The sequence below is a fragment of the Crassostrea angulata genome, chromosome 6 (genome assembly GCF_025612915.1).
Source record: "Crassostrea angulata isolate pt1a10 chromosome 6, ASM2561291v2, whole genome shotgun sequence".
Lineage (NCBI taxonomy): Eukaryota > Metazoa > Mollusca > Bivalvia > Ostreida > Ostreidae > Magallana > Magallana angulata.
The window spans coordinates 13,342,118-13,358,327 of NC_069116.1; the positions used below are offsets into that span (position 1 = coordinate 13,342,118).

Genomic DNA, 16,210 nt, shown 5'->3' on the forward strand with positions numbered 1-16,210 from the left:
AAATGTCTTCGTGAATGTTTTTATTTAAACGTTTCTATGCATGCTAACATCAAACATATTTTAAGGCTATAAATATCACATACTAGTATATAATTATGTTAACATGCATGTATTAACATCACCATAGACATATTGACATATACACAGCCACATAACTTCCATTGACATTCACATGTACACATAAATATATATACCTGTTTGTACAATAAGTATATATTTGTTTTTAATTTGTGATCAGTTATTTGAAAGCTTTGTAAAGTGAGGAACGTAGTCAAAAGTGTTGTTTATTATTATTAGTTAGTAAGTAAAATTTACTAAACTACTGTAATATACATCAGAACGATAGCTAACAGATACAGTCAAATCGTCTCCTATTGGATTATTTCTGCCTTCATCATGATTATTTCATGCAGTTCGTAGTTTTTTCTTAGGTCGTTGTAGGTTTCGACTAATTGATAAACGTGGCGCGTATATTTCAGTATGGCTGTTTCTATAGGGCTATGAATTAACTGCAGATTTCCGTAAGATATAGAAGGAATCATGCTCAATAGATGTAATATTATGTATTGAATGATTTGTATCGAAATAATCTGAATATTTAGATAAATATTGTGTATAGTAAATGATTGTAAAGAGGGAATACCATTCAGGTATTCGCAAATTGTTTCAATCGATTCCTTCAAAGCATATGGGTCTTTAATTTTTTATAATAAAAGAAAAAAAACTCTGTGGGGTGAACACAAACTAAAAAATTTAAAAACATGAAATAATTTCCTTTCTGTTGAGAAGTTAGGGAAAAATTTAACGTTCAAATATGCTAATTTATGAATAATAACTCTTTACTATCCAATTTTTTTAAAATCATTTTTTGTTGAAAAAATGCAATGGAACCTTGGCGCAATTTTTCGTCACTTTGTAGTTTTCTCCTCATGCTGTCACTGTTTTTCAAGTATCCTGAGTGTTGATGCATCACTAGCTTTTTCTGGTATTTTTTCATCATCTAAAATAGTATTAACTACAATATTGAATGAATTAAATTTTGATATCAATAAAAATGTAAGATGTAAACAAAATGTATGAAATATTTTGAAAATACCCTTAGAAATACATGTAGTTGTAGTACCCTTTAATTAAATCAAATGTCCTAAAAATAGTTCATCTAAATGTTGAAAGCTCTTCGGTATAAGTTGTGCAAATCAATTTCTTAATATGTCTGTACTACCTATGTATTTGTGCAAAATACTCGTGTCAAATGTAAATTACTTAATTTGATCCCTTTGAGCTTCGGTATTCAATATAAACATGTTTTGTGGAATTTGTGCTTTTTATGCATTGTTTTCGTTTTAATGACATATCTAGCATAAATTTTTAAAAACCATCTAATGATATAATGACAATCATAATTTATAATTATGTATTGTAAGAGGATTAATAATTATATATGCAACAAAAATGCTACCTAGTTTTTTTTAAAGAAAAAAATGCAAAACATCAGGCTGTGCAAAAGGGGTTAAAGTTAGAGCTTGGAAAGAAGACAATATAAATGTAGCATGCCTATCTTTATTTTGACTATAATTTTTTCTTGCATTTTTGTTGGCCTTAAACATCTTTGCGTGGACTTGCCTGCAAAGGTTTTGAAGTTAAGTTAAAGTATTTTGAAAAATTATCGAAGAATTAAAACTAAGGGGCAAAAACGTACCAGAACAAACAAGATATCTGTGAGCCAATGCTCACTAGTGATACCCCCGCTCTAATGTGAATATGCAAAATAAGCAAAGTCGACATTTAACAGAAAGCTGGCATCCGAATGGTACAGAAATATATCCCACAATATGGCATTCCTAAACAAATAGTGTGTTAAAATTTCAAGCATCTGCGATAAATAGCTGCTGAGAAATCTTTGAGGAAAATTTGTTTGAAAATTTTGGCTAAAATAAACAAAGTACTCATTTAACAAAAAGATGACGTCCGATTGGTACAGAAATATATCCCACGATATGGCATGCCTTAACAAACACTGTGTAAAAATTTCAAGAATCTCCGATAAATAGTTGCTGAGAAATCTTTGACGAAAATTTGTTTGAAAATTTTGGTTAAAAAATAAGCAAAGTCATTTAACAGGAAGTTGACGTCTGATTGGTACAAAAATATATCCCACAATATGGCATGCCAAAACAAATAGTGTGTTAAAATTTCAAGCATCTGCGATAAATAGTTGCTGAGAAATCTTTGACGAAAATTTGTTTGAAAATTTTGGCTTAAAATTAACAAAGTCGTCATTAAACAGGAAGTTGACACCCGATTGGTACAAAAATATATCCCACGATATGGCATGCCTATACAAATACTGTGTAAAAATTTCAAGCATCTGCGATAAATAGTTGCTGAGAAATCTTTGACAAAAATTTGTATGAAAATTTTGGTTAAAAAATAAGCAAAGTCGTCATTTAACAGGAAGTTGACGTCCGATTGATACAAAAATATATCCCACAATATGGCATGCCTACATAAATAGTGTGTTAAAATTTCAAGCATCTGCGATAAAATGTTGCTGAGAAATCTTTGACGGAAATTTGTTTGAAAATTTTGGCAAAAAAAAAACAAAGTCGTCATTTAACAGGAAGTTGACGTCTGATTTGTACAAAAATATATCCCACGATATGGCATGCCTATACAAATACTGTGTAAAAATTTCAAGCATCTGCGATAAACAGTTGCTGAGAAAATTTTTGACGAAAATTTGTTTGAAAATTTTGGTTAAAAAATAAGCAAAGTCGTCATTTAACAGGAAGTTGACGTCCGATTGGTACAAAAATATATCCCACGATATGGCATGCCTTAACAAACACTGTGTTAAAATTTCAAGCACCTGCAATAAATAGTTGCTGAAATAAATGCGACAGAAATTTTTGTTACGGACGGACAGACAGACAGACAGACGGACGGACGGACGGACGGACAGACAGACAGACAGACACACAAGGGTAAAACAGTATACCCCCTCTCCTTCGGAGCGGGGGTATAAAAAACCCCACTGAACTAAGTCTCTTTAAATGTTGGTTTTGATATCTTCACAATAGTGATTTAGAGTCATTAAAGTTAACTGAGAGTAGTCTTGAACCTGGCAACCTCTCTGAAGGTACATTATTAGAATTGTGGTTAACGCTTGCTGGGCCATGTGCATTCAAACGTATATCACTATGGCTTTTGCATTACGACGTAGCCCTATTATATAATAAAATAAAAGGATGAAAACTGGTGTATCTGCGTTTAAAAACGTAGGAATATCAAACATATTATTAACATATATTCGTCGCCCTTGTCGGTAACCTACTTTTCACGTTTACCTAAGTTGAATGAGCAGAGTGCAGGCAGCTTTGACACGCCGTTTTATGTACTAAATTGGCCAAATGACGTTATTTAGTCCAATGTGGGTCGATTCCGCTAGAGATACATTTTTTACAAAAAGTTTAATACGTTTTTGAGTTTACAAAAATTTTAAACATGACGCCCAGCAATGATGCATAACACTGATTTTGCACAAAAATGTATCAATCTTAGTTAGTTTCAATAAATTGTTTAGTTTTTAAAGTGAAATGTAAAAAAGAAAAGCATTTGGATCTTAATATATTAATGTAAAACAATATGTAAATATACCATTTTCATTACCACTCTCTCTTGCTGAAAAGTTTTCATTCGTCACAAGGGCTTGCAGTTCTTGCCCAGCCTCCTCATCTAAATTAATGCAAATTAAAAAAAATCATAAACAATAAATAAGAGGCCCATGGGCCACATCGCTCACCTGAGGAACAATAGTTATGATAAAATCAGCTCAATCGAGTCATAATACAAACTATCTGGACAATGTACAATAATACATGTAGATCCTGTATAAATAAAATCCATTTTCCCCTGGATATTCTTATGTTTATAATCATTAGTCCCTTTTCTAACAGGATGATTTTATAGTCATATCATATGTTGAGTATTGCAGTTCTCAAAAAGATCCCTAACAATAGTTTATATATGGGATATAAACGTACATCAAACTCTGAACCTTCTCGTAAGGCCAAAAAATTGTCCTGGGGCCAAAGTCTTAACAATTATAAAGAATCATCTGGCTGATTAGTTTCTGAGAAGATTTTTAAAGATTTACCCTATATATTCCTTTGTTAAACTTTGACCCCCCCCCCCCCCATTGTGGTCCCACCCTACCCCTGGGGATCATTATTTTCACAACTCTGAATCTACACTACCCGAGGATGCTTTCACACAAGTTTCAGCTTTCCTGGCTGATTAGTTTCTGAAAAGAAGATTTTTAAAGATTTACTCTGTTTATTCCAATGTAAAACATCGACCTCCCATTGTGGCCCAAACCTACCCCCAGGGGTCATGATTTTCACAAATTTGAATCTACACTACCTGAGGATGCTTCCACACAAGTTTCAGTTTTCCCGGCTGGTTTCTGAGAAGAAGATTTTTAAAGATTTACTCTATATAATCATATGTTATACTTCGACCCCCCATTGTGGCCCCAACCTACCCCCAGGGGTTATTATTTTCACAACTTTGAATCTACACTACCTGAGGATGCTTCCACACAAGTTCCAGCATTGCCGGCGGATTAGTTTCTGAGAAGAAGATTTTTAAAGATTTACTGTATATATTCCTATGTTAAACTTCGATCCCCCATTGTGGCCCCACCCTACCCTCGGGGGTTATGATTTTCACAACTTTGAATCTACACTACCTGAGGATGCATCCACACAAATGTCAGCTTTCCTGGCTGATTAGTTTCTGAGAAGAAGATTTTTAAAGATTTACTGTATATATTCCTATGTAAAACTTTGATCCCCCGTTGTGGCCCCACCCTACCCCCGGGGGTCATGATTTTCACAACTTTGAATCTACACTACTTGAGGATGCTTCCACACAAGTCTCAGCTTTCCTGGCCGATTAGTTTCTGAGAAGAAGATTTTTAAAGATTTACTGTATATATTCCTATGTTAAACTTCGATCCCCCATTGTGGCCCCAACCTTCCCCCGGGGGTCATGATTTTCACAACTTTGAATCTACACTACCTGAGGATGCTTCCACACAAGTTTCAGCTTTCCTGGCCGATTAGTTTCTGAGAAGAAGATTTTTAAAGATTTACTCTATATATTCATTTGTTAAACTTCGACCCCCCCCCATTGTGGCCCCACCCTCAGGTGAGCTAAAAAGGTTAAGTTTACAATTCAATTAGTTGGTTTCTGGAAGAACAGACTTTGAAAATTTTCGTAATAAATATTGACGATTTTTTTTACTTTTTTAATCTTTAGCTTTTAAGATATGTGTACAAACATAGAATTGTGAGCAAATCTCTGTATCTTGCTTATGATTCGAAACTTAACACTCAAATATGGTTAGTAAATAGACATTGTAGGGTAACAAATAAACACAAGAAACATGCACTACATATATAACAAATCAAGAACACAATTTATTTTTTCGAAATGAATCATATATATACATGTATATACCTACATATTTCCGTCAGCGATATCAAACTCTATTTAAAATGAATAAACTCGAGAAAATGCCGAGCATCTCAACAAAACCTATTGCATTAATCTACCATTACGCAAAAGATAATGCCGACTTACCGATAGAATGAATTGTACTTCAGTACCCCTACATCAGATTTTGCTTAATTTGCGCAGGTAAACTGTTAACTGTTTGATTTACCGTAGTCTCTGTTTTATTTTAAACGTAAAAATCACGAAATACAGACTAAAGTTCCCAGGTTACAAAGCATAAATAATGAAAACGAAACGAAAATCAGAACAAGCTAACACCAACGTCATGTGTGAAAACTGTCAACGCATTGAAATATTTAGCCTTAATTTACTTCACAAAATCGGCACCAATATATTTTGCATGTTTCAAAAATTTCCCTTCTTACGCGAACGGTTGCATAGCAAGTAAATTCATCATAGTCAGATCGACCCTTTTTCGTATAATGTCATGGCTGCTTTAAACAAAGAACCTCGTTTTAGAAGTATGGAATAAGAGTCTTGGTAAAATGGGTATGCAAACTCGGGCCGTGGCAAAATAAAAGCCGGGGCAGATCGGCAATCGTCAATTCCAAATACGCATTATTTTGCAGCAATATTTACAGCGAATACAAATATACTGGTCCATCAAATATCCCGAAATTTTAATGAGATTGGCAGATTAATACCTGCCAATCTTTTGTTTTGCTCAGACCAAGTCTTGCCTACCCATTTTACCGTAGGTAATTCTTACCGTATGCCGAGCCCGAAGCTATTAAACTGATTGAAACACGCATTTCCTTTATTATTATTTTCGTAATAACTCAGATTTGAATCAGAATTAGCACTTAATTTTTGCAATTTATATTTTCCTTCCCATAAGGATAATTTATGCTAAACTACGTTGAATTGAACTAATTAGTTCTTGAGAAGAAGATTTTTAAAAATGCATCCCCCTTTTTCTACAGTTTCAAGGTTTTCTCCGCTTTGAATACAGATCGGAGTTTTATTTCTGCAATTTATATTCGCCCTCCCATAAGGATGCTTTGTGCCAAATTTGGTTGAAATTGGATAAGCGGTTTTAGAGAAGAAGTTCAAAATGTAAAAAGTTTACAGACGGACAGACGGACAGACGGACAGACAGACGGACGGACGGACGGACAGACGGACGACGGACAAAATGTGATCAGAATAGCTCACTTGAGCTTTCAGCTCAGGTGAGCTAAAAATATATATGTCTTTATAAAATAACATCTTCTCGGCAGGTGAAACAAATGAAAATAACATTAACACTGTGCAAGACAATAAAGCCACCGCAAGGTGACATTTTGGTAGCCGCTCAAGATGTAAAAATCTATATGAGCTAAATGATAGACCATAACCTACGGAGTTTATTACCTTGTATGTTATTGATGTATCTCATATGTAAAAAATAAATTCCTACAGTGTAAATGATTTTTCCTTTGGCAAATACAATTTTCCTATAAGAAAATTGGAATTTCCTGCCGGATTATAAGAATTTCCTATTGGAATTTAAATATTGATAGGAGGTTAACAGCATTTCCATATGAATATAAAATCCGAAAGAAAATCTTCAATTTCATTTAGAGAAAAAAGCTACCTGTCTGAACTTAATTCCTGTAAAAAAAACCATTTTCCTTCTACAGGATATATAATTTCTTTACGATTTGCAATATTTCCTGTAATTATTAAAAAAAAATGACAATAACAAACCGTCAACCATCTCAAAAAGCCATAAAACGAAATACAAATTCAATGCAGAGCAACACGGACCTCCAAAAAGATAGAGGAAGGATGATGTGCCTAGGAGTGGTAAGCATCCTCCGCTGACCGGTCACCCCCGCCGTGCGCCCAATGTCATATCGGGAAAAAAAGTCATTATCCGGGAAAAAAATGTCGTAATTGGGGAAAATATCATAATCGGGGAAAACGGGAAAAAATCCGTGGACAATTTAAGTAATAGTCCAGAGCAGAGGAATCACGGACCTCTGGAAAACCTCAGAGGCAGGATCAGGTGCCTAGGAGGAATTGAGCATCCTCTGCTGACCGGTCACACCTGACGTGTGCGCATTGTCGTAATGGAAACCCCCCCCCCCCCGGAAAAGTCTGTAGACAATGAGGTGATTAGTTATGGTCTAACAATTAGTATGAAAAACGTCAGTCAGCATGCGACCCAGTGGATGCGACCAAGTGGAAAAACGTCAGTCAGCATGCGACCTAGTGGAAGACCCAGTGTAAGAAAGTTATTTCTATTATTTTGTTAGTTTCCTATGGCTATTGATTTCTAAAAGTAAATACCTCCCTGCTAGGTAAGAGACAAAAAAAAAACACAGAAGTGATTATATGCTTCCTATGAAATGTCTATCATTTAGAATAAATGGATTTTTATGAAATTGTATCTTAAGCGGTTGCAAAAATACCACCTTGGCACTGGCATAATTAACCGGCAGAGTGTTCATAGTGAATTGAAAACAAACTTGAATCACTTTTACCAAGTCAAGAGGAATAAAAATATAGTCATACACCACAGAATCCAAAACTTGTTTTTGTTACAAGATTTCATATAATAAAGACCATAAATCTAAAAGAAGGTTAGCTAAAAAGGTCTCATTAAATGCAATTAAAAGATTAAGTCCAATGAAGTCCAAAGAACAATTTAATTTCGAACATTTAATTGAAATGTTGTCTTTGAATTCAGATTAAGAATAATTTCATAACCACCTGTGTATCAACATCCAATGATAAAACGCCGCTTAATGATAAAAATATCATTAAGCGTTGCAATTGCAACGCCTAATGCTGTATATTCTTCCATTAATAGTTAACAACATCAACCGCTAATGATAAATCGCCGCTTAATGATATAATTTTATCATTAAACGTCGTAAATGCACAACTAGGTGAAACAAGTTAAAAGCTATGACACAAACATTTTACCATTAAGCGCTGCATTTGAACTCTTAATGATATAATATCTCTAAATATAGCACACTTGTTGTGAATGTATTTAATGTATTTAGTGGTTATAATACAATATAAGTAAACGTTATATTCATCTATAAAACTCAATGATGGTAATGTACATGACTACATTTACGTGTGTATGCGCCCTTGGACTGTAACTAAAATTTTGAGTGAAGAGATATTGAACATAAAATTCTTTTAAAACAATTACAATTGTACATGTATGTCATTAAAATGACTATAAGGCTAAGTGGAATACTAAGCTAATAAGATTGGCACACTAATCCAATGAAACAATAATAATTAAATTGGTTAAACCCCTCTAAGCAGAGTTATGTAAGAAGATTTATTATATTCAATGCACCATAGTTTAAAAAAAAGCATTTTAATGTCTACAAAAGAATTATTTGAGATGTAAATATTTCATAAACGTTAAAAGGTAGCGCCATTGATACATTTTAAGCAAAACTGTGTGTTTTGAACATCTTAATCTAAAAATAGTTTGACAAGTCACCAAATAGCAATCTAGCTATGCTACACAATGAGACAATTGCTTTGATTTAAAAAATTACAGTAGAAATGAGTGTCAAAATCACAAGTAAAGTATTGTCCCCGGGCCCTTTTAATGAAATTGTGTTTACAGACTTACTTTGTAAATATTTGTTGAAGAATTAGATTGACAAATTCAGTTAGTATTCAATAACGCCTATTTGTATCTAAAATATTTATCTGAAAATAACATGTTTGTCTTAGGTTGATATTATATTGAATAAATTTTTGATTTATTGCAACCGGAAAATGTTGGCTCTTAACAGTCACCATAAAACATTTATTTGACAATATTTAGCATGCAAATAATGACTATACTGACACTAACCTTTAAACACTTTTAAAAAGACATGGTCACATTTTAATCAATTATTTTTTTTTAATTTTAATTGTTTACAATGCTTTAGAAAAGCACTTCTAGTGATAAACTAAACTTTGAGTGCCATTCGTAGAATTATAAGCAATATATAGAGTTCACAATTATTTGTCATGTAAACAAGACTCGTGCCTTGTTTTAGTTTATAACGGTTCAATATACTGGTAACAATTAACATGCTAGAAGCAAAGTCTTTAAAAGTAAATTTTTCTTGAATTCATATGATGCGCATTTTGTATAAACGGTTTAATAATGTACGATTGTATCTGAAACATAATGATTAAAAAATGCCAAAAGGAAACTTGTTTTGTAATAATTTTCCCCTGAGGAATTGACCATGAAAAATTAGATATTTGCACTTTCATTCCAAATCATAGTCTAACAAATTACTTGACTGGAATTTGACCTAATAAAAATACTGATAGCCTATAAAAAAGCTTTGAATATAGAAACAGATAACCGAAGAAAACAAATATCTACGGTTGCATGTACAACTTTAAGCTCACCTGAGCCGAAAGCTCAGATGCGTTTTTCTAATAAAAATGTGTCCTTTGTCTGTCATAGTCGTCATTGTTGTTGTCGTCGTTGTAATCTTTTTGCATTTTCATCTTCCCCTAAAAAATCATTAGATTCAAATATCTTTGAAATTAATATTCTGTGCAGGAAAAACGTGTTTATTTATTGGTCAATGATAAAAAAAAAAAAGTATAAAATTTTGAATTTGATGATTCAAAAGCGGTTTATAACTTTATAGGGCATAACGTCATTCTAAAAACGGATCAAACCCGCATGGACCACATCGCTTACCCGAAGTCCATACAACATTGGCAAAAACAGAATACACAGCTAAATAAAAGAGATATGAACTTTTGAATCTGATTTTATTTTAACATAGAACGTTTAATTGTTTAACTTTGAATACCTCCTAAATATATCCATCTACCCAGATACATTTTTATATCAATTTTGTGTATATTGATTTACCAAAAAGGATGCTTTTAACAAAATTTGATTGAATTTGGCTTATTGGTCTACTTTTTAGTTTTGCAGTTAATTCACTTTTGGAAAGAAATTGTACTTTGATTTAAACAATTTATATTATCCTATCAATAATGATGATTTCTACAAAAGTTAAAGAGATGCAATACACAGATCACGTGACTATCATTGCTATCATAATGATGCTTTGGTGTGCTAACTGTTATTGTGTCACAATTGATTTTAATTTATGGTGCTTTGGAACAAAATATCTATCATGACGTCAAACATGATTTGATTGATCTTTTCCTCATACTTTATAGCTATAAAGTAGTCGTTGTCACAATTTCGCAACTTTATTTTCTTAATTAAATATTGTATCAAATAAAACCCTAATACCTATAAAACATTTAATATCTTATTGATGAAATGCTTAAGAAGATCTTAAATATTGTATTGGAGAGACTGTAGGAATCCGAATATACTTTATTTGCTCGTAATAGAGAAACATTTTAAAAATTCTAAAATGAGGGGGGTAGTTGTTCTGCTTATCACAGTATTCCCATTAAATGACAAGAAAGAGGTCGTGAAATTTATGTTTATTATAGTGCACATGATAGCATTGATAAATTTAATTTTTTAAAAATATTAAGATGTTTTTTGATGTCACATTTTGATGAATTAAAGAGTCTGAAACGGGAATTTTGAAGCATGCGTTTTGATGAGTTTTCCATAATAATTTGGGCTCATCATATACATGTACATGTATGAAAGCTAGTATTTTAACTGAATCTAAATATATGGTTAGTTTTATTAATATTGTATAAAACACGCCTTTACAGTCGGTATTTTCAGTTTTAAACAGCAAAAACCCCCGATTTTGTCATAAAAATTCACAATTTCAGTAAAAAGGAAAAGTGGCAATGAAATTAATATATATTGTGGAAGACATCCTAATGTCCTAAAATTTGAAAAATAACAAACTTTTATTGACTAATTAATGAACTGCACCATCCTGCTTCTCTTTAATTGAATTTGATTCGTCAAAAAACACCACTTATGTATTGTATCATATGATAAGATATTGTAGAATATGATTTTATATTGCATTGAATCATATGAAACGATATTGTAGAATATGATATTAATAGAATCATTCATTATTACGAGTGTGGGATAGTGAACTTCCACCGAGGGGACAAGATTCACGGTCTAGGACGAGGCTAGGACGATGACATTCAAAAGATTACTTTTGGTTTATCCCTCCGCGTGCTTCAAATAGTGCGAGTTAAAATGAAAGCATACGACAGATTTTAAATTAAAAATATGATAAATTTTATTCAATTAAGCAAAACAATAATAACTTATTGGACAATCTCAATGCACCATTTTGCATTTCCCTACAGCAGACAACGTTTGTTTACGTTTTAAAACAGCGTAGTAATACACAGTGTAAGACAGAAAAATTTCACACTGCTGTCTCACATCGGACAAACCGATCTCACACCAGTGATAATGCGAGAATGTATTGTATCATGTGATACCATATTGTATCGTATAATATGTTATTTTATGATATAATATATGGTAATGTATTATATGATAAAAAATGTTTTAACATGTGTGATATATATCAGAATTTTTTTTTCTAATTCGTTTAATACGATGTTGTATCGTATATTGTGATATTGTATCATGATTTAATATTGTACTTTGTAATATCTTACATTATGGTATTGTCTCGTATGATAGGACACTGTATTGCATTTATTTGTTATGATAAAATAATGTATCGTATAATACAATTTTGTATTATAGAATTCCACTTGCAAATAAATAAAATATTAAAAAAACAACAACACAAAAACCGTAAAAAATATCGGTTTAAAGTATTCGTAAATGTCTATTCGTCTTTCTTTCCTTCCATACATTCTTTTGTCTTTCTGTCCTAGATATGTTTTTTTAAAAATGGCCAGAGTTCTACATTTTGGTACGTTATTATATTATCAAAAGTGCAATGGCAACATTTAATGATAAAAATGTTTGTATCATCAGGGGTTAACCATGCAGCTTGTTCTTGTTTCATTAAGCGTCAGGTCTGCTGTGCATTTGCGATGCTTTATGATAAAATTATATCATTAAGCGGCGATTTATCGTTAGTAGTTTATGTTGTCAACTACTAAAGGAAGAATTTATAGTATTGGCCGTTGCGATTGCAATGCTTAATAATATTTTTATCATTAAGCGGCGTTTTATCATTCGAGGTTGATACGAACCTGATCGCCCAGTGATTTATGAATTTTACTCTTGTCCTCTCTTGTCATAAGTAACGTTTTTACCACCGCATTTATTTTTTCTTCATGCATCGGATTCCTTGAAATATTTTCATTCCATCGGAAGTTGAGTAAAGTCTTAAGAATTGTAAATAGTTTGAGGTGCATAAAAGTAACACTTGTTCAACTACACTTGTGGTAATTGTTGTAGACGCATAAGAACTATTGGATATGATCAACAGAGTTATTACTAACAATCAAAAATGGATGCAAATATTATGATTTTTTTAAAATCCGTTCTTTCTCGTTGAACCATTTTCATTAGCTTGCTGATATTGTACTTGAGATTCAACGTTCTCATTTCTTCTTTCAAGTTGTGCCTTAACGCAACACTTTCTCCTATAAAGTATTAGATTTGGAAACAAGACATTATGTTCAAATATTTAGCGCAAAAATTTAATAGAGGCCCATGGGGCCACATCGCTCACCTGAGCATCAATGGGCGTTCAAAAGATATTGTGTCATATGGTCCCTCGGTAGAAAAACAAAAAATAAATAATGTCAAGTATTCGAATTTTACACTTATTTTTGCATACACGTTATCTTTAACATTATACCTTCATGAAATACTATTTTTTACCAGAATAAGAAAATCCTACGCAAGATATAAAACTAAACATTTGGTAGAGGTACACTGTTCAGTTGTTAACTTCCAATTCCCTATATTTTCGTTCTGCCCCACCCCCCCTCACTTTGTAAAGCGATCAAAATATATGAGAGCATATAGGTACATTTTTTTCATCAACTATTTACTTGTTATTGTATTTAAAAAAATAATATAATAGTTATTGTATTTTATTTAAAACTCCTACATGTATAGATGTGAAGAAGAGAATTGTACCTCAATGTGCTCAATTCCTCAAATTAAAAACATTCAACAATTTAATTTGTCTTCTCCATTATAATTAAATGACTGTTATTTACCTCGTGTACAAACCAGGATAATATTTTCTTAGGAATAGCGATAAATACTTTATCCCCGCAACAGAAATGTGTCAGAACTATGGAAACTGTTTTTAAGATGTCGTTTTTATTGACTCGTGTCTGTAAAACTATCAAAATTGATGTAGATTTCCCATTATTTATTGTATAAAGAGGGGGCCACAGAGAGTAGGTATATACAGAATATCATTCTTTTATTTTGTTTGTACAAGTATTTAACATACTCTAATTCATATAGAATTTCTAATGTTCTACCAAAATTTCAGCGTCAATCGTAGAATAATAAGCAAGATACAGAGCTCACAGTTCCCCTAGGTTTGAGTCATATTTTGTTTACATGAGTTTATTACATTCAGCTTGAGATTTTTAACTTGGTAATTCCTATTCAGCATTTAAAATGGAAAAAAAGAATGGCCTAAGATTTTCAATTCTTTTATTCACTCAAGACCAGTTCACTGGTATTTGAGATTAAAAATCAGTTTATACAAATGTACACAAACACAGTCAAGGATCACATGTACAGTAGGAGTAAATATGACGAAAAAAGGTTAAGTTTACAATACAATAAGTTGTTAAAGTTGGTTTCTGGAAGAACAGACTTTGAAAATTGTCTTAATATACATTGACAATTTTTTATACTTTTTTAATCTTTAGTTTTTAAGATCTGTGTACAAACATAGAGAATTGTGAGCAAATCTCTGTATCTTGCTTATAATTCGAAGCTTAACACTCAAATATGGTTAGTAAATAGAAATTGTAAACAATTAAACACAAGAAACATGCACTATAACAAATAAAGAACACAATTTATTTTTTCGAAAGGAATCATATATATACATGTATATACCTACATATTTCCGTCAGCGATATCAAACTCTATTTAAACTGAATAAACTCGAGAAAATGCCGAGCATCTCAACAAAACCTACTGCATTAATCTACCATTACGCAAAAGATAATGCCGAATTACCGATAGAATGAATTGTATTTCAGTACTTTTTTGATACATCAGATTTTGCTTAATTTGCGCAGGTAAACAGTTAACTGATTGATTTACCGAAGTCTCTGTTTGAATTGATACGTACAAATCACGAAATACAGACGAGAGTTCCCAGGTTACAAAGCATAAATAATAAAAACGAAACGAAAATCAGAACAAGCTAACACCAACGTCATGTGTGAAAACTGTCAACGCATTGAAACATTTAGCCTCAATTTACTTCACAAAATGGGCACCAATATATTTTGCATGTTTCAAAAAGTTCCCTTCATACGCGAACTGTTGCATAACAAGCAAATTCATCATAGTCAGATCTACCCTTTTTCGTATAATGTCATGGCTGCTTTAAACAAAGAACCTCGTTTTAGAAGTATGGAATACGAGTCTTGGTAAAATGGGTATGCAAACCCGAGCCGTGGCAAAATAAAAGCCGGGGAAGATCGGCAATCGTCAATTTCAAATACGCATTATTTTGCGGCAATATTTACAGCGAATACAACTATTACTGGTCCATCAAATATCCTGAAATTTTTATTTTTTCCGTTTCCATTCATTTTCTTCGCATAGGATGCACATATTGAATGAAATTTAATATACAGCTTTATCATAATATTATCGAGGTCAAGTTTAGTTTTAAGTAAAATCGAGTAATTTTCGACAGAGTTATGCCCCTTGGACGTGGAAAAAAATTCCAATTAATTGCAGTTTCCGTTCATTTTCTTCACATAGGATGCATATATTGAAATGAAATTTGATATATAGCTTTATCATAATAATATCTAGGTCAAGTTAAATTTTGGGTATGATCAAGCATTTTTTGTGTTATGTGCCTTGGACTAAGAAAAATTTCCGTTTATTTTGTTGAAGTATTTCATTTTGCATTGTTGGCACTATATAAGGAAAAAGCCTATCGTGCAGGTGAAAATTGGCAATTTTTTTTCATTTCAAGCAATTATTACGGAATATGAATATGGCGTCCAGTCGGTTCAATACAGACTCACTGTGTGAAGATTGTTGATAAACATTTTCCGGAGAGCAATTATAGTACAGCTTTACAGCCACTTGTGTACATGTACTGTTTACCATAGAGCAGCTTCTTAATTTTGAAAATTATCGTCAATACAGTATATATTTTAAAATATTTTATAATTAAAACCATACCAGTTCATATATGATCAAATTCATCTGACTAATCCCGTTCCTTACTTTCAGAAATCCAATTTCCGAAGAAAAAACATAATTACAAAAACATAAACATACTAGTATAACCTTACTATTTCTTCAAAACCTTTCATTTTTTTTTTTACAAAACTTGGTGCTTTTTTTAATAATTATAAAACTTCTTTTTATTTATAACAGTTTTAGATTGTTTTATTCTTTATCTTTTACTTGCACAAAAAATCATTTTGATATTCCAAACAACAGGCCCAAAATAAGTATATCTTGCTAAAAAAAATTGAAAATCTGCAAATTTTTATCCACCTCTTTTTTTTTGGTAAATTCCAAGCCCCT

At 32.1% G+C, this 16,210-nt stretch overlaps 1 protein-coding gene across 2 annotated transcripts in view; it reads right to left on the bottom strand.

The window, feature by feature from the left end:
• Nucleotides 1–840: 840 nt before the first annotated feature.
• Nucleotides 841–16,210, bottom strand: part of LOC128190154 (uncharacterized) — a 38,623-nt gene continuing 23,253 nt past the window's right edge. Inside the window, exons 8-9 of one of the 2 annotated variants that reach the window (XM_052862069.1) lie at nucleotides 3,670–3,735; nucleotides 841–1,000 (exon numbers count right to left, since the gene is read on the bottom strand). In XM_052862069.1, the coding sequence (XP_052718029.1) occupies nucleotides 936–1,000; nucleotides 3,670–3,735 (131 nt within the window). In that variant the 3' untranslated portion in view covers nucleotides 841–935. Of the gene's footprint in view, nucleotides 1,001–3,657; nucleotides 3,736–16,210 lie in introns of both variants that reach the window. The other variant, XM_052862068.1, reaches the window with a different exon arrangement.